The sequence below is a fragment of the Hermetia illucens genome, chromosome 1 (assembly GCF_905115235.1).
Source record: "Hermetia illucens chromosome 1, iHerIll2.2.curated.20191125, whole genome shotgun sequence".
NCBI classification, from domain to species: Eukaryota; Metazoa; Arthropoda; class Insecta; order Diptera; family Stratiomyidae; genus Hermetia; species Hermetia illucens.
In genome coordinates this window covers 206,527,438-206,553,217 of record NC_051849.1, presented here as the reverse complement: position 1 = coordinate 206,553,217, position 25,780 = coordinate 206,527,438, and the positions used below count along the sequence as shown (strand labels likewise).

General features: G+C 39.7%; 1 protein-coding gene across 2 annotated transcripts in view; it reads left to right on the top strand.

Moving 5' to 3' along the window:
• The window catches only part of LOC119650837 (bone morphogenetic protein receptor type-1B), a 397,530-nt gene extending 372,066 nt beyond the window's left edge, over positions 1–25,464 (top strand). For both annotated transcript variants that reach the window (XM_038053982.1, XM_038053989.1), the window contains 2 exons: positions 19,147–19,334; positions 22,356–25,464. In XM_038053982.1, coding sequence (XP_037909910.1) covers positions 19,147–19,334; positions 22,356–23,654 — 1,487 coding nt within the window. In that variant the 3' untranslated portion in view covers positions 23,655–25,464. The remainder of the gene's footprint in view (positions 1–19,146; positions 19,335–22,355) is intronic.
• The last annotated feature ends 316 nt before the right edge of the window (positions 25,465–25,780 follow it).

Sequence of the window (25,780 nt, the reverse complement as noted above, 5' to 3'; positions counted from 1 at the left end):
TCTGACATTGAAGTCATCTCCAACCCAGATTGTCCCTCCATGCCGAAGGGAGAATTGTTAAAAGGGACTTCTGCGGAGTCCCATTTTCGCGGGATTTTCTTAATTAATCGTCATTAACTGCTAGCATGGATGCAAGTCTGGCTCCTTACCTGATACTGGTGCGGTTAGAGTTACTCCCCCCTCATTTGTAAGTGAAATTTGGAGCAGCCTGTTATATATCTTTGGTGCTTACAAAGGCGAGCAGTCCGTTGGAAACCATTGGTCTTATTGGCTTTGTTGTTGTTGTTGGTTTACTTTTGGGAAGACATGTATGACAATCACCATTAGGTTCTTTGAAAAGGCGTTAATGATCCTCGGAAATCAGTGGCCATATTCAAAGCGGAAATTAGACTATTTTGTTGGCAGCAAAGAAATTCTACTGACATTTCAAGCCATTTCAAGTGAATTTCTTACCACTTGCTATTGAAACTAGATCAACTGTGAACAATATGCGATGTGGGTTCTATCTATAGCAATCGAACATGATTTTTAATGAGGAGCCTAGCTAAGGATCTGGCTTTACAATGGAGGACCTGGCGTTAAACAATCTACTGTCAAATCCGCTGTGATGTATGCACTCGCAAGGATTCTGGTATCCAAAAAAAGAACACCCATTTTGCCGCCTTTTATTACCGGGCCTGTTCTAAACATTAAATTGGATCCGACCAAGAAGAAAGAATCTTTTCTGCAGATGCGAACAAAAGAATGATCTGAAGAAGTATCTGCACAAAATCATGCGCGCGACGCTCATTAACTATTATTTAGAGGAATCCTGGAGATTAAACGGTTCTTCAGCGTTAACAACTCCTTGTTAGCATTGATGAAGGGAACAAGTGGTTCCCGAAATATCGGTATTTGCAAAATATAAATCAACACTAGTGAATAGGAAAAACTAGTTTTTATTATTTTAAATAATTTAATTACTAGAAATACCGCGGAATTACACTCAGACTTATTAGAATCGATTCGATGTCGGTTTGCTCATCTGCCTTTCTGTCTGTCTGTCACACTCGATTTACTCAATTGTTACAAAATTTGCTGGTCTATGAATCTGAAAGGGCTCAATTAGTACGGAACTGATAATATTTTCAATACCCGGTGAAATATAGGGGAGTGATGGCACCAAATGTGAGCCCCAAAAAGTGTACCAGGCCTCAAAATACATCGCATCCCAATATCAGTTTAAATAAATTTAATAATAGTATACATATTACATTTTAGAAATTTACCAGAAACCTTTCCTCCAAAACTCACCATTTTCAAAAAGTTTTCCCGCCGATTTCCAAGCTCTCGGTTAATAGTATGTATAGAAGTCAGTAGATTTCATGCAATCTAAAAAGGATGTCCATTTTACTTTTGTACGGATTGTACTGGGCTTTGGGCGCAAAGTATCTAAGGGATGAAATTATGTCAAAATTTATCTGAATTTTATCTGCCAAAAACTGTCAAAATTTATCCTGAGAAAAAAACAAAATTAAAAAAATGTTTTACTTAAATTGTTTCTAAATTATTCGGAACTTTTATTAGTTTTAGTTTTTAAATTTAGGAGTACTACGAATTTTTTTAATTAATTTAATTATTTTATTGCTGCTTTTGTAAAAATACAATTTATATGGGTGCGGCTCGCACTTTTGATTAGTGGTGATATAATAATTTTCCTCATCCGTTCTCACTTTTATGTCACTTTTATAATATCGAGGCATATGTCTATGTCTGTTTTATCCATAGTAGGCTCATTTCTTGCTAAATTGCTCATAAATTACTAAAACTAAATTAAAATGGCTTGAATTTAAATAAAAAAGCCACCAACGTAACCATTACGCTTTCATGGTTTTTAAATGTAAATATTTGCCTATTCATTTGAACCATTGTTTGAAAAGTCCTAAAACTAGAATGATCCCGTATAATACAATATTTACTACAAAACCTCAAAAACCGAATATTCAGTTTGAATGAAAACAAATTTCCAATAAATTACGATTTCCTCTTCCAAGAACTTCCTATTTTTAGAAATACCAAAGGCGAAAAAAAACGTCATCAGTTTTTGAATAATTCAAAACAAGACTACACCAAAAATAAATCATAATATTTTATCGAAGGAAAATTAGTTCATTCAAATGTAAATTGGTAGATATTAATAGAAATTTCTTGTTCACTGTCGTATAAAGTTGATTGAAAGCTAAACAGATTTAAAACGTTATCCTATTTTGAATTTGATTCGGGTCCAACGCCTTTGAATTTCGTAAATATTTTTAGTTTTTTGTCTCATACGGAAATAATGTCTAGCAAACTAACAAATTAAGATAGAGATAATTTTATTAGATGCCAGATACCGAATGATCAATCCATTTCAGTTCAGTATTATCAGTTATAAGACTAAACTTTTACAGATTTTTATGCAGATTTGGGTGGAAAAGAAACTTCAAAATAGTAATTGATGAGGGAGTCATTAATGATAATCAGGTTATTCCATCATTCCATCCCGTCTTGATAGTAAAATTAGTTGAAAAATCGGGACCAATTTATGCATCAGGGATATTCCACGTCTATAAATCAGTTCTCTTGTCATCTTTTTTGAGGAAATTAAATCAGTAAATTAATTTTTGACCTCTTGCATTTTTTTAACTTGACGTTTTGTTATTTATTATTTCTGCAAATCAGTAGGAATCGGTGAGTTTTTTCAGAAAAACCACCAAACTTTGATGAAAAATTGCTAACATAGATGTGATAAAATCACACATTAATAAATACTCGTATTTAATATACAAAGTAATACCAGTTCGCGTATCCCTTAAAATCTTGTCATCTTTCTTCTTTAATTATATTTTGATATTCAAATATTTAACAAAGATAAAAAAATATATAAATAGATAAAAATAGCAGTTATAAAGGAAAATTCCATATATAAATCTATTTTATCAAAAATTCATCTAAATCTTTTTTCCACTCTTAATGAATGTAATAAGATACAACAGTAGATAATTTTTAAGATATAAATATCAACGAAATGGTTTCTTAAAATAAAATATTGCAACCACTCACAATGAATGGGGGTTGGTATCTTGATGGAAATTTGATACTTACTATTCTAATCATAGATGGACTGTGACATACAAAATGTTAGATTGTGTTGAAAACATAATAAACGCCATCAAATTTTGAAGTATCAAATAAAAGAAGACCAATTTATTTTATTCTAGTCAATTTTTATTTACTTTGGTGGTACATGAATGAATACAAATTGCTTTAATTTTGAAAAGAGGATACGTGAGTGGTGTAAAATCACCATTCAGGTAATTTATTTTCTATGATAATTATGGTTTTTACTATAATATAAATAACAAAGAACGGAAGATCGTAAATGTTAGGTTTTGATTTGTTTTTCTAGAATTTCCATCCTTTTCAAAATTATCTTGTTTTGTTTAAGGATGATTAGTAATTAGGTGTTGTATAATGAAACAAAAAAGACAAATTTTATTTTTTAAATGCCGAATAGTGAGTTTTTTATTTCTCATACACCGGTATTTCGAGGACCAGTTGTCCTCTTTGTCAGTGGGTTTTTGTCTGAGCTGTTTAAGGTCCAACTTGTCCTTAAATACCTAAATCCAGACCTTAATTACTAGTGAATTTGAATACCTGATTAATCCAAAAAGCCAATTGTTGACGTTCCTTAAATTACTGTTAATTCTTTTTTCCTCCCGTATCTTGTGAATGATGAAATTCTCTAATGCGCCCAATTTGCGAAAACTTCCACGAATTAAGAACAAACCCACTACTAGACTCCACAAAACGAATTGAAAAACGCTAAAAGAATGCTCAAACGTAATAGAGAACCCAGCAGTACTCAGGACAACAAATACGTCTCTCCCCCGGAAAAATAAAATTTGTCTTTTTGTCTTTTTTTGCTTCATTATAAAATAAGCCGAAAAAACAACGCACATAATCGAAGAAACAGGTGTTTCTCCCTCCCCCCCCATGATCTTCAATCAATCTTTTGAGCCCTTGAAGCTGCGTTGCCCCGCTAAGCATACAGGCGTATCGTCGTAACCTTGTCTTCTTCCAAGACAGCATACTATTCCCGATATTTTTTTAGTACTGAGTTGTACCCTTCATAGAAGAGAACTAGATTATGCAACAAATCCCATAAAAAAACATTAGAACTTCCGTCACTGGCTCCTATAGGAGCTTGGATGGTTTTCTTCACTTCTTTCGAAAAATCCTTTAATTAGGTCAGGTTCGTATGGGGAAAACCAGGGCCAGGATTAATATCCTGAAACCTGAAGTTGCAATTCAGTTTTGTTTTCTCTATTTCACTAGTTTCTCTACTCCGCCCTTGAAAGAGAGTCAACTCCCGGTCCCGGGGAGAATCCCTGTTTTTCTCTAACTTTTGATTCGATGAGCCTAAGTGAGATTGAGAGCCTGCTCCCGAAAAGGTTTCCATTTTCTTAAGATCCGCCGTTCGAATACTAAGCATATTTCCATGGCTGTCGCTGCGCATATAGTCCAAGTAGTCGCTATGTTTCAAGGAGCTGACATAGCATATGTCTGCATATTTCTGGAGCTCAATGATGAAGGTAGCATATACGCGATGAATAAAATCCTTCCTATCTGCCCTAAAAATTAAAAAAACAAGTCTTTTCATCTCAAAATTGTGCGAACAAAGAGTTCAAAAAACTGCAAAATTTCAATCTATATGATCGAGGTCTGAAAGAGTGCCTCCTCTTCTTCTTAGGCACGACTAAGGTTTCCCCCAGATTCAGTCGGAATTGAATATAATTTACGGTGTTGGAACTCAGTCCTCAAAGTACGAACCAAGTAAGTGCCTTTTCCTAGCATAGCAAACACGTGGATACCATCGCTGCCACATGTTAGGGGGAAGTCTCACCTAAGTCGAAAGCATCTGCCTCCTATGAGGTAGGTGTAGGTGGGACCAGAGGAAAGGGAAAGAAGCAAAGAGAAATCTAAACCAGCAGTGGCCTTTTGACAGCGAGTAGGTTTCAGCGGATTGGAAAAAAGGAAACGGATTGGTACCGCTTACTACGCTGACACTAAAAATAGATAGTCTTGCAGATCTACACCAAACTTTCCCGGAATCAGTTCTTGGAAGTTTTAAGTCGGGATGGTTACCTCGGTTATAAGCTTTGTCAGATCTTAGACGAAAATTCCTGGGAATGGTTTCCTACAACGAAGACTCTGCGCACTCTCTGCTTCTTGAGAATGGAATATATGCATAATGTAATTGGTCGTATGAGAGGTTTGTAGAGAATCAATTTGTCTTTGGTGCTAAGGTCTACCTTCTTACGAAGTTACTAGATATTACTTTATACACTACGCGCCTTAGTGATTGTGAGCTTAAGGTGGTGGTTGAATTAATTAAATATTTTGTTAGTGTTCCTTACTTTGAGCTTCTAGCTTTCTTGTAGATGAATCTAGAAACAACATAGCTAGATAGGTAGGTATGTATCAGCGGTCGCTCCGAGGGGACCATTTAGCGCTGTTATGCCCCGTCTTGATGCCACAAACTCCTAAAGTCATAACTGCTGTGGGAAATGCAAAACGAGCAGACTCTATCGTCTCAGATCTTTTGAACCAGCTCTTTTAGCTTATTTATGAAAGATAGCAGTCCCTACCCTGCAATCTCTTTGATGACCCCAGAGAATTGGTTAGCTAACCACTATCCCACCTAAATGACTGAGGAGAAACACGACCTTTAAGGGAGTATATAATCAATCTGAAGGCAAGGATCCACAAGATGGCATATCTATCGGATTAACTAACCACAGTAAGCACTTCATGAATCGCAAGAATTGGCTTTGAGACGACGATGTGCAAATTAAGATCCTTGAGAAGAAGCGCATCTATCACACTTTTCTCATCTCTGACTATTGAACACTTGGGTACTAAGGCAAGAGAGTAAGTAAGTTGCCCTTCATTTGGTCTGACCCAAGATCAAATGAATGCGGATTTAGGATCCCTCACTTCTCGAATAATAAAAAAAGTATCTTACTTAGTTCCGAAGAAAGAGAGTACTGTTTCCATTAATCAATACCATTGCTGTCAATAACAACAGCTTGCTCAGAATTGGTTATTCTAACTGGTGGACTGCACCACTAAATTATTACGCGAATCAGAATAATCTGGATGAAGGACGTTCTGCGGCTGGTATCCATTGCGGTAAAGGCCTTAAATTCGTTCGTCCTCTAACTGGCTCGGTTCTGGATTACCACCTTGAACAACGAAGTTGGTTAGCTACACTGAAGAAAAAAGGGAATTGCAGGTTTAAGTACGTTCATTAAAAGTAGCGAGCGTGCAGATTCCTTGCTCCAAAATATGTTCAGTTGGCGTGCATAAGTAACCCCTCTGCAATGCTGAGCACAATTGACACTACACTGCGCCGTGGTGCTACCACAACTCCCATGATTGGGAGAGTTGTAATCCTAGATGAGCCCCTGGAGCTTAAAAAAGATATCAATTCTCTTGCCATACAATTGGAATTTTCCTTGAGGTTGTCAAAGGACGGTTTACTTAGTGTTCGTTTCCTAGTTCTAACTAGAGCTGAGCAATGGCAAAGTGCGGAGGATTTCTACCTCTTGTTTGTTATTTCAGGAATGCGATTTGAAGGGTACTCTGAGTCTGACAGAATGGTCCCTCTTAGCCAAGTGTCCCGTACAAGCCCCTGTAATCCTGTATGCATTTATACGTGCCTGGCCAATGCGATCAACATCAGATACAGAAGGGCCAACTGGTCTTCGATTTGGCGCAGGTGGTGAATCTTCGCTATCTGAAGTTAGCGGCAATATTAGTAACATTTGTTTCAGAAGGTAGAGACTTGCGTTTTTCCTGTTTAATTTTATACCCCCAACTGTGGCAGCACTTGCAGGGATCTAACAAGCTTTTCTCGATTGTTTAAACTGCCTTGATAGGATTGAGGTTCGAAGAGAAGGGAAACATGTCATTGGCAACTTAGGTAAGACGGGGCCGATATCAAAGGTAGGATACCAGCCGTGCAAGTGTTTTAAAGGTTTGGGCCAGAAATGTATTCTTTTGGTGCTGCAGATTTGTAATTTTATCATGAACATTGACAAACAAGGGCCTATCTTTCAACAGCTGGTTTTCTATTAGGGTAGAGATTTTACTTATGAGAATTCCAAGATCTTTTCTAAATCACATGCTGGCGTAGATTTATTATTGATGTCAGGTCGGGTTCTAACAGTGCCTTTGAGGTAGGGTAGAACTCGTTGAGTAGAATGATTGAACCACAATTCAAATTGATGGTCGGGTACTGCGAGTAAATTCCCTGTTCTTAGGTAGATCGAAGTTGCAGAATTTGTGCTTTCCGGTTAGCATGTCTATGTTCTCAAATATATTAGGCTCGGGTTTGGTATCTGGGATTCGCTAAAATTTCCCTGATTAACACCCTGAATTATTTGGTGGTTGTGAGCTTCTTCAAATTCAAGTTTAGTGCTAGGTCTGAGCTGAATTTATCTCTAACAGTCGTCGTTATTCGCATTTCCTGTGTAGAGGGCCAGGACAACTTAAGTTCCACTGCAAAATATTCGGACATGCTTGCTACAGTTTTACAAGAAATCAGTTGGAACCTCAGATACCAGAAAGTGGTCAAGGATGAATCGAATACTGGGTGATAGAATCCAGTAAGACCGTCTAAAAGTCAAGGACAAAGACAGCTTACGGTTGCACGAAGTTGTTGAAGCTCCTCTTTTATACATTCAAGAAAATGCACATGACTACGAATTATAAGTGTCTTTGTCCCCGATTTTTTAACTTTGGATGCTCAAAACAAGAGGTGGGTGGGCCAAAAAGTGGATGTAATTTGTTCTCCATTTGACCTGATCAGCAAGTGTAGATCGAGTTCAACTCCGTTTTGAAAATAGGTGTTTAGACTTTAATTCGAGATTATCTATTTGTCCAGGACGTAAATGTCATCTGCTATACGAGGAATCTGTCACAATCCACCTATAAGTATAATGTTCCCTGTTGACTTGGCCACTGGACTTCCGCAAAAAGGTAGTTATTTCTCATGAGAAGGGTGAATTGAATATTATACCTGTCCATAAAATATGTCCGAGAAACGCAGTAGACATCAACTTCAATAGTATCGGTCAACCCTAGAGCACTGGCATGTTAAGCGGAAGAAATCGGAGACGCCCCATAATTTAAGAATTAGTTCTATTGGAGGCAATTGTCGGTACTCATTGATGGAAACCAAATCAAAGGCTTTAACCAGTTTGCGAAAGATATTTGGTTTTCTGGAGGGGAATGTATGGGTGGAAGGGAGAGAAGTGGGAAGGGAAGAGCGGGTTGAGCATAAGAAACATCGGAAATGGTAAAGTTTTGTCACAGTTCTACCGCCGTTTGCTTAAGGCGAGATTGCTCGGTAAGTTTAATGTATCTTGGCAGCCTCGCCTTTGCCTCCCATCTTTCTTTAGGCTGGGCACCCGGTATAGCTAGTTGAGTGTCTAAGGCTGCGTGAGTCACCTAGCATCCAATCTTTAACATTTTCTTGGAGTTTTTAGGACTTCTATCTGCTTTATTGTTCTTGACTCTCCCGACTGCAAATCACCAAGTCTCTTCTGGGAATGAATCGACCATGGGGTCCTTAGGGATCTATGAGGATCCTTCTCATCTGCAGCATCTTTTTGTTTGTTATTAGGTCCTGATGCGTTAAGCCAGCTAGACATGCTCTGTCAGGCCTGCTGTTTACGTGTGACAAGTGCTGTTTCTCGTCTATTTATGCTTTCCAGAGAAAACTACCAAATGGACAATGTTAAATGATAATGGAAGCGTTCTCTTGGACATTTCCAATATTCTTTTTTTGTTGGCGCTTAATTTTATTTTGTGGTAATTTTCTAGTGAATGAGAGCTGAATCACATGTTTCTCAATGAAATTAGACTATCCAATCAGTGCTGACAATCCTGTTCTGTGAACCTGTTGCAACTGAGTCCAATTTGAGCCATTGTCCAATTTCCTCGACTTTTATTCGCTTTATGAAATAATAGGTGTATCTTTTTTGGTCGATACATTTGCTTAAACATCAAGAGTTCTTCCCACAACCAACCACAATTTACACAATTGTCCCGGATACGTTTAATATACTTCTTAGATCCCTCCAGCTATTTTCACTATCACCAAGCAAAATTCGCACAAGACCCAATCATATTAAATACCATAAGCTCACAAAAGGTGATTACCAAGAGTATTACCAAAGATAGTGATTATCTTCCTACATTTAAATTCGTTTCCTGTCAATCTGCAACGTAGGAACGTAGGAGTTAATGTTGATTCTGCATGCAGCCGCCCCCGATTCTCGTTGAATTGTAGGCATTGATATGTGATTGACGGAGTTCTATTTTGATGATACCATTCCGCGGTATGGGTAATTATAAGCCAAATGAATGGGATTGGATATTTGAGCCTCGAAGTAACCACAGTGCAATGTTTGCACTTTTGATAGTTCGTTAAGTGGTTGAGGTGGTCTGGTTGGTATAAAAAGAGGTTTTGAAGTTGATTGGGACGTTTGTCATTCTCGGCATTTATGCTGAGCGTATGCATGAAAACTAGAAGAAGTTGGGGTGCGTGGGTTTGGTAAAATGAAGTTAGGTAGTTAACCCTATGTTTCCTTAATGTATATCCGTTTATACCCGACCAGATACATTCGGGGATGAAAATATACTTTGTAAGGTTTTAATATATGGTTATTTAGCACTATCTGTTTTTATTCAGATCATGTCAGCCATAAATTTAAATGGAGAGCTCCTCTTTATATCAGGATTCCCATCACTGATAGAATCACGAATAATCCTTGCAAGTTGGGTATACATATCTTAGATCCTTCGCAGACTTCACCATGACCGAAGTAATACCTTTGGTACAGCAATATGCAAGGAACGAGAAGAATCTTTTGAATTAGCCAAAGTCTTCTTCTTCTTTTTAAGGTGCCTACCTCGATGAAAGTTGGACATAATTTGGCCTATTCAAACTTTCGGAAGGTACAAATTGGATTTCAGTTGAACCTTCTATGTTCTTGTCGTGTCCTCATAGTTGTCTTCTCATTCTAGAGTCCTTCTTCCTCTGAGTTCTTCAGTACATGACTGACTTGTTCAAGATTTCGGTTCTCAATCACAGTAAACATCTCTCTTTGTTCGTTAAGATGCTTTAGAACTTTTGCATGAGGTGATAATGGCAGCAAGAATATTTCGAAAATGCTTTACTGCCTCCAGCATGATCTTGAGAACAGGCCAAACTAGCATCATGATGAAGGGACACCTGAGTTAGCATCCAGTTAATAGCGGACCGGGTGAATTGGATATGGTCTTCTATTGCCACATCAATTTCTTCAAGTTGTCGCAATCGTTCTGACCATATAGATTTGTTTCTGGGTTCCTTCTCTGATGTGAATTCCTAGATTCCTAGAGTGTCACATGGTATCACCCACTCTTCAAATGTCAATACCGAAGAAATGCATATAAAGTTTGCTCACTAGCATAGATCTCATTTTGAGCCAACGTTTTTGTGCTGGATGGATTAAGAATTTATTAGAGAGGAGTTGTTAGTTTCCTGGAAGCACCTCTGGAGATCCTGGAAAAATCATTAACATTTTTTGTAAAAAGGACATTTTTTTCACTTCAGTTCTTAATAGAACCTCACAAAGGAGTTGACATTATTAAGAAACAATGTTTAACTTGACCATGAACGCCGATTCAAGGGTTCATATACTGGTACTAACAGCATGACAACTTAATATGAAGGAACAAATATTATTGTTTCTTGGTGTGATCTTGATAAGCAGTACTGTATAATCCGGGCTCGGGGCACCCTCCTCTGAGACAACGAGTATACTGGGGGGTATTCCCTCACTTAAACATATTGGTCGACTTAAAGTGGATGATGTGATTCCCGATGCTAATGAAAACACAATTTCCCTTAGGTCCCCTTTGCAATGAATAGTGTTTACTTTTTCTGTTCGTCTTCACATAAGTGCTACCTGATATCACCGAGATGTTCTGTGGTCACATCCAAAGCTAACTTTGACGTTATCCATTGCCATGGATTATTCAAGATTATGTGTATCTTTTGTGCGTAGTGTGCCACAATAGTGGGCGGAGTATATCGTGTGGAACATCCGCAGAGACAATATAGGTCCGACGTCATGTGGATGCGGACTTAGGACCCCGCAATCCTCAAGAAAATTTATTATATAATGTCTCGGATCGAGGTAGGTTTCTGAAATAAAGACAATGTCAAGTGGCTGCCTGGCAGTGAAGTCAAAGAGCTCCGCCCTTCGGTGGATTCCTACGGAAGAATTCCTATTATTCGCGGTGATCTGGAAATCAACCAGCGGTACCGTTAAGACTACAGACCTAGTAGCGGGCATGCTGTTTATGTAAATATTCTGTTATACTGTTTAGTTTTGTATTGTGTGCGTGTAGCGTATGTGGCATGATTAGTATTTTATTGAGGATGATGTTCATTCCGCCAGTTGCATCTGGTTGGGGCTTCTTAGTTCCTCCTTGCCGGACTACTTCTGCAAACGGGATTTCCTGGACAATTGGTCCCGAAGGGACGGTACCGCTCAACTCCGCTTATACCTTCGTCCTTGGGCAGCGTGGTCTTTCCCGCACTTTACATAATGTAGGGTCATTTGACAGTTCACTGCCGAGTGACAATAGTGCTGGCATCTTCGGCGCTGGACTATTTCGCCCCTCAGCAGGCGCTCAAAAGTGAATTGCCTAGTAATTGAGCGATCTGATCAGGTTGATTCCCCGGCTGTCCGGGAACGCACAAGGAAGTGCGGCAGAATTCGTTTTTCCAAAACGGATCACCTCGTACTAAAATGGGACTCTGAGAGGAACTTGGCCTCAGTTCCCGTCGCCCGGAGCATTTTGAGCACCTTATAGAGCTCTTCCTCCGCATCCAAGCCTTTCTGAAGGCTCTTCTTTTGATGCCTAGGTGAAGTGAGCAGCGTTCACTCGCTTAAGGACCTCCCTTGTTTTCTTGTAATCTGCTATTTGCTTACATTTGATTTGGACTCTCTCGGCCTCCGCCTTTTTGATAATAAAATTTGTGAGCCACGTGGCGTTCCACAACTGGTGTTCTTTGTGATCGACGTATCAACGAATGTCTCAAATCTAATCGGAATATCGTCCGTCCTGTCGCCCTCTATGGTTCTGATTGTTGGCCAACTATAAGAGACAATGAACGGCGTCTTGCGGTAATGGAGACGAAGATGTTGCGTTGGACTAGTGGCGTGACATGTTTTGATCACATCCGAAATGATATCGCGGTCGTTATGGGGTTGCACCGATTGTGGAAAAATTGCGAGAGAGGCGTTTTCGATGGTATGATCACGCAATTCGTGCTAACGAGAATTCACTTGCCAAGATTGGTCTGAACGTCGAAGTCGGTGGCTTGATACGCTGGATGGGGATTTAAAAGCCTAGAAATTGCACCCAGATCAGGCATTCGATAGAGTCAAATGGCGAAACCGATCACGACGAGTCGACCTCGCTTGTGGTTGGGATAAAAGCTGAAGAAAAAGCCAGTTTTCCCTACCGCAACCAGCCTGGTTAGCACTCTCGTCTGGGATATTTCCACCACGAACGTTGTCACCGCCTCCCGTACCGTCAGCTTGATGGTTTCCTATGTTCTCCATATGGACAGATTCGCCGCCAAAACTAGCTTGTCCTCAAGGCAGGCCGGTTCCTCCATGACAACAAAAGTAGTTGAAGAAAGCTTCACTTTTTTTCTGGCTACCTTTGGAGACGGCGGGCCCACCTCTCCAGCCATTAGCTGCTCCAAAAGTTTTTCGTTTTTCTCTATTAATATTGACATTTGATTTTTCTGACCGTCTTCGCCAGCTCGCCATTTTTTCTTTCAAGGTTGGCTATCCTTGCTTTGGCTCTTTTCACATCTGAATCCTCCGCATTACGGGCATCTCTACAAATGTCCCTCATTTGAGGAATCATAGGTACTATTTTCACTATTTTAGTAGATATCGAGTGGGGGAACTGTTCCTGTTCAAATCTTGAAAGGGGCAAGGCTCCTTCTGTTGTAGGCAAATTGTGGGTATTTATTGCTGGATCAGCTTTTGATCCGTCTTTCTATTGATAAAGTCAGTTCCATTTGCAACCCATGGATTCGCAGATCAGCACAATTGAGGGAATTATCCCATTCAATAAAGGAAACGTGCGGTATCATGAGCGGTATGAGCCCACCAGTGCCTTACTAAAACGGCCTTGCCTATGGGTAGTAAAAGTAACAAGATAATTTAGAATATAAATCGTCGCCGGGAAAAATTGAAGTTTTTGGCAAAAAATTCGCAAATGGTGGGAAAAGCACTCGTCTGTTGCCCATAATTTTGGCCTTTTCCGACAAATCTTTTAGCACAAAGTTCTGAGGGTTTGGAGGTATCGATAACGATTGTTTGTCCCACCTTATGGGAATTCATGATGGATAACACCCTTCGAGTCGAAGGAAGCAGTCAGCATCGCTTTAACGGTTGATCTAATCTGACCAGATTTTTCGGTTCTGATGAATTTTTTGACTTCCACTGGGACGACTGCACCTTGGTTTCCACGTCGTAGCTATAAACCTAAAACTCGTCATATATAATGATGGTTTGCAGGAAGTTTCTATATGCATTGGCCATTCCCAAGAGCTCTTGATAAACCTCCAGGCGATGCGGCTTTAGATCCTCTGTCATAAGTCGTGGAATGAACTTGGCTTTGCCTTCTCATCTGCAATTTTTGGGTCAAAATCTCCTAACATGACCCAATTGAGATGTCCTATTCTTCTGCCATTTCTTGAATTGTCAAACGACGATTGGAACGCACATGAAAGTCGTCAATTGAAGTTGAAGGCCTTCCTGAACGAGGGTGATTTTCCATCGAGGTTCTACCTTCCTTGAACCGTTTAAGTCATGACAGCATTCGAAAAGTTTCCGTGAACGATTTGCCCAATTTAAGGCTTAATTTCATGCAAACATGTTGCTCTTCTTTCACCTCCATGACAAAAAATGCGGGACACGAAAAACAGGCTTCACTAGAACAGCTGAACAATCGATTTGGGGAAGGTTAGAGCAATAAAATAAAACGGAGATTACTCAGGAAGACTCCCACTAAAAATGAACGCCGAACCAGTTGTTAACGTTAATGTGAAGGCGCGCAATTTGAAAAGTCCTGGAGCTTCTTGATCAGACCTCTGAGCTGTAGTAACTCGAAGCATTCTGAACTTGTGTCAATCGCTGGAGACGAGCATGTATCCAGAAAATATAGTTGGGGAGATGTTCCAGTCAGAGATAGCTGGCCTCGTAGAATACGTTGAGATCTAGCCTGTTCGAAGAAAAAGTCAATCTGGCCAATGGTTCCGGAACGTTTCGAAGGGCAAGTTTTTGATTTTCGGTCGAATTAATTTTCTGACCCAGCGGGGTTTTCCCAGTCGCATTAGCTCAAGTCCTTACCGGAGTCTGAAAATGTCTTCACCGATGGTTTCTGCAGTGATGGCTTTCTGCTGAGACTTGTTGAGCAATCCTTTCGTCAGTGAAGTCAGCGAATTAGTGGTCAAATGTAGCATTTAATGACAGAGGTCTTTCAAGCATGTCTCCCAACTCCTTGAGCTCCAAATTCCATTGTTCCAAAAAGGACATCCTGTTGGGTTTCCTCCGCTTTTTTGACCACCTTGTCCAAGAGATTTACAATCAAATGACTTTGTTATTTGTAGGGTTAACTCTCTCCAGCGGAAACGTTTTGTTATTGTTATTACAAACGAATAATAACAACAATTTTTATTTTCCTCAACGGAAATTCGATTACCAAATAAACAAAAAAAAAAACCATGCAAAATGCGAATATATCATTTGAATTTATCCAAATGGGCCAGTTCTTCATGCAAACTGTTGGCGTTTGGAACACCTAAGTCTCCTCGTTTATGAACGGCGAAGTTTACATTTACGTAGGTAGGCATGTACCTCAAAACTTATCTAGCATAAGCGCGCGATCTAGATACTATCTCAGCCATTTAATTGACTGTGGTGGGTGGTTGGATGGGTGTCGTTGGAATTATGCAAACGCTATGCTTTTGACTTCGCCAACTGATCTATAATCAGCGAATAGCACTTTTATCTTTTTCTGCCGAGGGAGGTTTTGTTTTTCTGCTGATCTAAATAGAGAAAAAATGCCAAATGATAGCGCCTGGAACAATCAGTTTGGTGGATCATGTTGGGCGTTTGTATTGGGCGCGACCTGATTCCCCTGGAGTGTCATTAAGTGTGTTGTGTTCTGGCGTTTCCTATTTCAAAATTCCGAGTTTCGAAACGGCTTGGACGGTATCGTGCCGTACTGGATCATAATAATTTAGAAAACATGTGTTGGACATTGTGTTCGCATATCGTAGCCTATCATGCGAGCAATGTATCATAGACCATTGTATGCAATGTATCATTGTTTTCACAGCCCCCTGTGAGTAATGGACGATTGGCGAACTCGATTTGTGCGAGATTGTAATCACACCTACACACAATAGTGATTTGTTTTGCATAGTTTTACATATTTTTATGCATGAGGCAATGGTTGGAGCATGGCAAGGGGTCATGGGTGTAGGCTCTTTTGTGATAAGCAGGAATAGTTGGCTGAAATGGAGACCCAGGGGTCATTTATTATCCTTAGAATGAATGAAACGTCCACATTTGGTTAAGGTCGATAGACTGGAAGATAAGAATAGTATTAAATTCCGACCGTTCCAACTATCTATATGGGATTAGAGACCTTTCTTGGAATAGAATTCTCAGAGATAATAGGATTGGCCAAAAGAACCAAAAACAAGTCGGGAAACCGGAAGCTGGACGCTTCAGGTACGAAAGGTTTTGTGTATTTCTTAGTACGTAGCACGTAATATAAGCATATGTCCACTTTCGGGTGATATTGACATTAATAGGCTTCAATTTTCAAAGAAGCAACAACTTCGATGTATTATAAATTTGTTAGTAATAGTGCGATTTCTATCAAACTTGGTACAATCATGCTCTACATTATAGCCTACATCACTGCAGAATTTCGTGCCACTAGGATGAATTTAAGGGGGGTTTCCAGCCAATTACAAAAAATTATAGTAATATACTATTATTTACTTTCTTTCAACAGATATCGGTATGAAAGGTATTTCGGAGCCAAGCCACCATATAGTAGCAGCCTCCCGATTTTTTTCAAATTTTTCGGTTTAGTAGTTTCTGAGAATGGCCCCCTTAAAGAAATGATCACTTTCCACCCCCCGCACTCCCCAGATTTCCAAGAAATGTGAAAACTAAGACCGGCTTCGAAAAGTACTAATCGAGACCTTTAATTTGATACTCCACATGACTATATTTGATGAAAAAAAATTTTGCACCTCCCTTTTGCATGTATGGGGACCCCCCCTTAAATTCAACGTAAGAGGATATAACTCACTGTATGTGTGAGCGTTCACAGTTCCCACCTTTCTACAAAATTTGGTGTCAACCGCTATAACCGTCTCCGAGAAAAATGCGTGTGACGGACAGACAGACAGACAGACAGACAGACAGACAGACAGACAGACAGACAGACAGACAGACAGACAGACAGACAGACGGTAAACCGATTTTAATAAGGTTTTGTGTTTACACAAAACCTTAAAAAAAGAAGACTAACGGTTTCGTCGAGGACAGAGACAACTCTTTAGGCGCTGCCTCACCTCTGCCCTGGGAGCAGCGTGACCGAAAGTGGCAACAGGTGGAAAATCGCTCCTTTATATCATCTCAAAAACACGACAGGTTGCGAATTATATTGAACTTAAACCCCAAATTGTTTGAGTCTCTGAAGAGTTGCCTCTGTCCTGGACGAAAGCGTTAGTCCTTTTTTTTTTGTTTTTGAATGCTTGGGTTCCATGCCCCATACCATGCCATGGACCACAAAACGTGGAAGTAAGTTGCTCTCCATTTGGTCCGGTACAACATCATGTGAATGTGGACTCAGGATCCTCCATATACTAAACGATAATAGGAAGGCTCGCATAATTTTTACTTCGGGTCTGTCGGTTTTCGGCCCTAGGTGAGACTAAGGCACTTGTTCAAACCCTTTTTCATACCTTCGCAGCGATTAAATAGAATTGTTTGTTTATTGCCAGCTTTTCCGAACGAATTCCCAGCCTTCGATTCGTTTGATGTCAAAAAAATAAATCTTCACATTCGATTTTATCTGACGAGCCTTTTTGAACGAAATCAACTACTGACTTCCGTGCTGTTGCTTACTTACACTTGCATACCCATCGCTGGCATTGACTTTGATATTGATCGGCAGATTGGCATGGAGTCACATTTTTGACCGTACAAAGCAAGATTTGTTTTGCTCATCATTTTTTTTTGTGATTTAACTCGCTGGATACCATTTTTTAACGGATGTGGTTTCCAACCGAATTTTCCCTTTGGGGCAGTCAATTTGAAGTTAGATATCCCCGGATCTGGAGCTTTCTCGAGGACCAGAGTGGAGATTTCAATGAAAAGAGTAATATTGAAGGAGGGAGGCCGCGGGATTTTCACTCTGGACTCGGTTTACTGTATAATTCTCTACCCAAGTCTGCATTTTCTCTTGTATACCCTAATGAAAACATCCACATATGTTTATACATCCATGTTAGTTACACAGGCAATAACAGGTGAGCGAGACCGAGAAGTGGCTTAAAATTTGATTTTACGGAATAGACGATCCACAGGATTGTAAATTTTCCTGGAACGGAAATGAGTACTGGATATGTATAAGTGATGCAATATCACAAAAACAGATATAGTTCTCAAGTGTAATATAAAATTTACATCTAGGTGGATTCAAACATCACAATGTCACCTAGTATCCCAACATCACTTAACATGACAATATCACTTAGCATTACAAGATCACTAAACATTGCAACAAAGCTTAACATCGCAACATCACCTAACATCACAACATTACCACTCAGAAGGGTGTTCTTATGATAAGTAATCTGTTCGAATTTCGTACTAATGTGATATCACATCACCGAGCACCGTTTTTCACGATAAAACTAAGGGTAGTTGTGGTAGAGTGCCGATGTCGACTATCTTTTGCAAACCTGTTAGTATTATGATTCTCTGTTCTCTTAACTGGTTGTGGTCTGGTAAAATTATCTCGGAATAATGTGAACAACTTTTATTACACAAAGTTGGGCAACTGTCCGTTCGCAGTAATCATGATTCCCTATTCATTGCATGTGAAGATATCTTTTTCTTGTGTCTTCTCTAGCATGAAAGACAGTTCATTCTACATTCATTATCTATTTGGCGTAGCCGTACATTATGCATTACGAATGTGATAAATTTTTGCCGTAACTTTTCTCATCACCTACTAAGTGGTATTTCAGGCATCTCTCATGGGCACCCCACAACGAAAAAATGTCGAAAATTATGAAGGAGGAGGTATGTCGCTCTCCCAATAGTTAGAGACCTGGTCTGCATTTATTCCATTAATCTTAATGCTCTAAGAATGGCCAAAGCCAAACGGAATTTAATGGTGATACTATGCTTAACATAATGCCACATCCCGCAAAGAAGCTAATTTTCCGTTGCAAGTTAATTTTTTACAATTTTCGCTTACTAGCCTGGTTAGCATGCCGATGTGTGATCTCAATGGAAGTTGTACTGCTAGTACTACAGCGTTATCAGTCCATGCTGAATCCCGAATTAAGGTCCCTAATAAGGGGGGTGTCGTAATTGAGGGATACGAGCCTCAAATCGTAAAGCACAATGGTTGACAAGGAGCTCTGCCTGCACTATGGGTCAAATCATCATCACAATTTTCCCACAAAGGGGCCAAACGCAAATAACGCGGCTAAAAGCATATCTTCCATTTTTCTTGAAACATAGGCATTCATAGGGCTATTTCAGCTGATACACATTTTTCTGCTTCATTTTTCATTTTTTTGAACGATATAAGTGCGTTCTGCAGGGTAGCCCTTACCTTAAGCCCCGAACGCTTTATTATATGATCGATTCCTACTATTATATTATATTTACTTTATTTTAATGAATTTTACTCATCTAACTTTTTCCTTTTTCATTTTAGATCGTGTATTAACTTGCTATTGCGATGGACACTGCCCAGGAAATTCACCAAACTCAACTTGCCAGACACGACCAGGAGGTTCGTGTTTCAGCGCAGTTGAAGCTGAATATGAAGAAGAAACAGGAATGTATGTCGAATACAGAACATTTGGTTGCATGGCTCCAGAAGAAAATGGTGGACTGTTAATGGTAAGAGTCAATTTTTGGTGCATATGTTATGATATACACGGTGTGTCCCATAAGTTTTGAGCATAAACTTTAGAAGCCAAAAAAAGGAATATAAAATCAAACTTTCATTCAGAGTGGACTTCATTTGATCTACTACAGGTATCAGCGCGACCTTCTAGCTTTTCCATGGCCTTACAAAATCGCTACGCCTTCAATGTATTTATTACGCATTTTTGACCATTTCAACTGTTGTCAGTCATTTGAGGTCGCTCTATAGTCCGTTTCCTGTCTGGGGCTTCCAAAAGCCTCGATCCTTCCATCGTATCCTCCAAATCCTGAGTTCGAACAGTGATGTCCTATTTGTGTCTATCGAATTTTCCCAACGTTTCCTTCTTTTTCATACTTTTCGGATTCGGCTTTTCGCTCGATTACCTTTTTAGCTATTTGAATATTATTCATGCAGCGGATTTGGCCAGCCTATTGCAACTATCTTGATTATCGTGCAAATTTCCGGTTCGCCAAATATTTGGTACAATTCATGGTTGTATCAGATTCGCTATCGGTTTCCATCACTCTTCGCCTCGATAATTATTCTCAGAACTCTGCTTTCAATTGCATTCATCATTTCCTCAGATGCTTGCATGAAGATTCACGCTTTTCCGAGAAGCTTACATTTTTCCTCCGCCGTACGTTTACTTAAAATCCATAAATATTTGACGAACGTCAAGTCCCCAGTGTTTGTCGCACGGTAGAAAGCTGGTTTGATTGGATTGGAATCCTTCCTAGCACTAGCCAATTGGTTTGCTGGTATACGCACTGATTTTATGATCTAATGTTTTGGTTAAGCCCTTATAGCACGTGCAAAGTAGTGATATACTTCTGTAACTCCCACACTACAGCTTGTCCTCTTTTTTTGTGAATCGGATAGACAACAGTCTTTACCAGTCTAGCGGTATTCGCTCTTGATGCTAGATGCTGCAAACCAGATTGTAAATGACATTTCTAGGCTAGTGGTAGTTGGACCAGTTGGAAAGCAACATGCTATCCCGGTTTGCAGCAAGTTGCAAGTTGCAAAATATTATATATGACGTGTGGTTTCGTCAAGGGCAGAGACAACTCATTAGTCGTTGCATCACCTCTGCCTTGGGAGCAGTGTGACCGAAGTGGTTACAAGGAATGACGCCGACATTGCTCACTTTAAGGCTATACGCTCTACTATGCCAACTCCCCACAAAACTGCCAACTCCCCACAAAAATCTTGCGACCTTCTCTGCACCTATTTCAGTGTTTTCTCCCTCGAGCCCTCCACCCTCTACATCTCTCCTAATTGCAGACTGCTAAGAATCTCTGGTCATTCCCCTCCTTACGCTTTCCTTGGTTGAGTTCCTTATTAGTAATCTCGACCCCAATGTCTGACCTAGTCCCGCTAGGCTTCCTAATCTCTTCCTCCTTAACTGTAGAAAACACATTTCCCTATTCCTTTGTATAATCTACGACAAAAGTCTAGAAGAACGCTTACAGAGAATAAAAGAGTGTTAAGGAGAGCTGAATTGGAACGTAGGATAAAACCAGACATTTTGGAAGCGCTATTAATGATGCCAACGAAGTGGGAATTGAAACGAAGGTTGTCGTCGAATATTACACCCAGGTCTTTGAAGGAGGTCTGTCGTTACTTTCGGTCTCGCTCCCAGGGCAGAGATGAGGCAGCATCTGATGAGTTGCCTCTGCCTTGGACGAAACCGTCAGTCAACTTTTTCGTTCTTTTTTGAAAACTTGGGTTTAACTCAAAAAAGAAGAGTCCGTGGACTACAAAAGAGGAAGTAAATTGCTTCCCAAGTGGTCCGGTCCGTCACTAAGTGGGTGCGGACTCAGGACTCCCAGCATCCTCAACAAAAAGTAGGAGAGGCTATCAAGCATGACTGTCCGTAGGTAATCAATGCCCGAATTGGTATCACCACTGCGAACTCCCAAGGTCAAAAACTCGCTGTGGTGTAAGTTTCCGAGCAATACACAAGGGAACTTCTTAACATCGGGAAAATCAGAATTAGTTGGGTAATATGTAGGATGCAAATTCGGGCCGCCTACAACAAATGTTACAGATCTTTAGCATACGTTTGCAATCTGCTGGGGACGTAATAGGAGGGTAATATGCCGTAGAGACGGACAGGTGGGCCATAAAACGATAAGGAGAATTGCGTTCTATGCAGGAATCAAGGCGCGTTTGATGAAAGGATTCGGGGTGACGGCCACTACAAGGACTTCGTCGGAGTTCACCTAAACTGCAGGTAACCTACTAGAGCTCACATTTACCGGAAAAGAATAATAACTATGCATTGAATCAATTAAGGACAAGTAGTCCACGGAGAGCAGCAGTTTGCCTTCCACATCTGCACAAAAGTGGTTTCCGCGATGATTTTCTGCTGATCACCAGGGAACTTTTTTTTGGGAAGTGATTTGGGTAGGATGGCTAGTTGAATATCCTTTTCGGTGCTAACATATCTTAGGCTCCTACCTTCGCCCCTGACCTACTTGAGGTTTCCTCCTTTTTGACTTTCCCCTTTTGTAGGTATCTCAGCTACTCCCCTCTTGTTTAGTTCCACCGTTAGGTCTCTCCTGAGCCTTATTGAGGCCTCTTCTGGTTTCAGGTTTCCTTTGAGATAATGCAAAAGCCATTCAGCGCGTGCGTTACGCAGGTTTGTTTTCCTTCTGACCGTTGACATGCTAACTTTAGATGTTCATACTTTTGCTGGACACTGCCTTCTGATCACGGGCTTTAGTTAGTTGCGGTTTTCGCAGCAGTCCAATGTTGAACTTGGCTTCGCTGGCTGACTTCACAACTTCTGCCTACTTGGGTGCTATCACCTCGTTTTCAGCTTCTGCCCGATATTGGGTTCCGCTTGTTCATTCATTTCCGAAGCTTAAGAGTGGAATTTATGGGACGTACCGTGCATATCTAATAGACAAGACTATTTTCAGTGAGAATATAACCTTCATGACTAGTATTCAATCAATGTAACACATTTCCTTTTTTTTTCATTTTAGTGTAAAGTCGCCAAAGTACCACATCTACATGGAAAAAACATATTATGCTGTGACGGAGAGGATCTATGCAACCGTGACCTGAACCCCAAGTTCACGCCAAAAACGCCTGTGCCGCCAGTAAAGCCAGCTGAAGAGGCGCTTAGTAGTAATTATTTCGTAATTTTCTCATCAATCATCGTAGGTCTGTCAGTATTCGCGGTCCTTATCGTAGTGGCATTCCTAACATACAGACGTCGTGAGAAACAACGCAAACAACCACGCCTTATGGACGGAATGTGCGGAAGTCAGTTGGCTCCTCTACAAGATTTGGTGGAACAGAGTTCCGGGTCAGGTTCTGCGGCGCTACCGCTTCTAGTACAAAGAACAATTGCTAAACAAGTACAAATAATACAACCAATTGGTCGTGGACAATACGGTGAAGTGTGGCTTGCCAAGTGGCGTGACGAGAAGGTGGCAGTTAAAATTTTCTTTACATCCCAAGAGGCATCGTGGTTCCGCGAAACAGAAATTTATCAGACCGTTCTTATGCGACATGATAATATCTTGGGCTTCATTGCTGCCGATATAAAGGGTACAGGGTCGTACACTCAGATGCTTTTGATAACAGATTACCATGAGAGGGGAAGTCTTTATGATTATCTGCAGAAGAATGTTCTTAGCCCACAAAAATTGCAAGTCCTAGCCTACTCCCTGGCTGCAGGCCTAACTCATCTTCACACTGAAATCTGTTGCCGTCGTACTAAGCCAGCTATCGCTCATCGTGACCTGAAGAGCAAGAATATATTGGTCAAACGCAACGGTCAATGTGCCATAGCCGATTTCGGACTGGCTGTTAAATATTCCAGCGAACATAACGAAATTCACATTGCCCAGAATGAGACACGCGTGGGAACCCGACGTTACATGGCTCCTGAAGTTTTGGATCACTCTCTGAATCCTCAGCAATTCGAGGCCTTCAAAATGGCTGATATGTACTCTATGGCTTTGGTGTTGTGGGAAATGTGCCGACGATGCTGCACTCCGATCAAAGGAACAATATCGACAACTTGCGAAGACTATGCTCTGCCTTATCACGATTATGTCCCATTCGATCCTAGTTTCGAGGAAATGCATGCTGTTGTATGCGTAAAGGAAATCCGTCCGCCAGTTCCTTCAAGATGGCAAGATGACGAGGTACTTGCCACCCTTGCAAAGATCATGCAGGAATGCTGGCATCCGAATCCAACAGTTCGATTGACGTCGTTAAGGGTGAAGAAAACACTAAAGAAATTAGAAGGGATTTGTATAAATATTGTGTAGTAGGGTAGTAACGAGTCCTTTTTTTTGTTTATTATTTTAATTGTTTCCCTTTTTTTATCTATAATTGAATGCAGATTGATTTGAAAAGAGAAATTTGTACATACTTTGGTGATATTATTCCATGAATGCCTTAATATTAAGCGAAATTTTCCGAAGAGTTGTTCAGTTAAGTTTATTATTCGAGTCTTGGTACAAATTACAAATCGATTCATAATTTCATTTCTCTTTCCGAACAGTCGATTCAATTGTTTTCATAATGTGCATATTATAATATGTAAATCTTGGAGAAAATCCTTTCAAAAAAGAAAAGAAAATCTAAAAAATATACCCAGGAACACTCTAAACTGTAAAGAATTAACATTATTGTCTCGTTCTAAGCTTTGATATTAAATAGCTAATGTAATGTATCTTAAAATTAAGTTATTTGTTATTTCGATGTAATGAATGAAGATTGCGAATATTCAAAAATAATTAGACATTTACAAACAAGAAATGTTGCCGATGGAGAGTAAGTGTTCAGAAAAATGGAATACTTAGACAGTACTAGGTCAGCAAAGGCTTCGTAGCTATGAGGATGTGAGTTGGTTTGCATAAGACAAGTGTAATCAAGACTGAAGATACTTTTACTGTACGACTGGATTAGTTTTAGTGCCTTCTGGAGGGCCGATCTGCTGTAGGCTTACCTGGGTCCTAGTCTCAATAAAAACCTTCAATGATAAGAAGACTGCATGGGTTGTCTACGCTCCATATAGGAGCGAATAGCAGATTTACGTCCCCACACCTATAGTCACAGGGAGAGGGAAATCCGTAGTAGATCAGCTGCAGAATGAAAGAATTTCACTGAGGGATCTTCTAATGTAGGAGATACATTTCCCCCTTGATCTTTGAATTCGTTGTTTTCGTCGAGTTGATTCAAGAATCGAGTTTTACTAGACGTAGTTCCTGTAACTACTGAGAGACTCAGAGCTTTAAATTCAATCCTTTCCCATCCTCCATGAGAACTTGTGTCAGGTTTCCTCGACTAGCCATTAGGAAACAAACCCAGCTTTACCCCTAAACACAACGCAGTAAGCGCCGAAAACCCCAACCACAAAGCCCCGACTCGACGAAACCCTCGTATCTAAAATCAATTCTGGTTGCTTATTCAGAAAATAGCCTTTGCTTCTCTTATGCAAACCTCTGTGCACTGCGTCTGAGCCATAGAATAACATTACAAATTAACGTTAATAATTTATGACTAGAAACAGTTCAACAATGTATGTAAATAGTAGCGATAGTCCTTAGCCTAAACACAAATCAGAAAATAAGTCCTCAAGTAACCTGTACAGAACGCAACGAGTCGGCAGAGGAGAAGGATAATTTAACATTAACATTAAAACGAAGAAAAAAAGCAACAAAACCTTGATTTCTACACGAAAATGTTGACTGAGGATTTTCCTTCTTTCTTTTGAAAAATGCATTTAATTTGTTTTTTTATAGGAAGCAATTCATGTTGATAATTCTGGTTAAGTTAACGAGAGTACAGTAGACGATCCTACTCAAAAATCTTATGGAAATATTTGTTTGTATTTTTGTTTTATATGAATTTGCATTTTCAATGTCGATTTTCTTTCGGTTTTTTTAATGGAAACTGTTGAGGATGAAAAGGATGCGATTTTATTTAAAATATAATTTTTTTTTTCTTTCGTATGTGATATATGAATCATTTCGGAATAAGTAATGGAATATTTTAAAATTAATTACTGTTAGTTATGCTAGGGAAGAAAAATGAAGAAAGAAGTTTAATAAATTTATTTGTTTTTAACTCCAATTTTAATTTGTTTTTATTTTGGTTTATTTCTTAGTTTCGTTCATTGTTCTCATTATATTCGTTTTAATTTGTGATCCTTGTAGAAAAATCCATTGTTTTTGGGTTATTTTTATTGGATTATTTGAAAAGAGAATTCATTTTTAGTGATGAAAATGTATAGCTCTCCATTGTGGTCCAGTACCTGTTGCTACAACCTTAGCTAGGGTAACACCGCTCCAAGTCGTCTGTAAGGTTTATTTTATTAAAATCAGTTCACATTCTGTTTATTTTTATTTATTTAAGAGGGAAACCCATTACAGATACGTGCTTTCCGGAC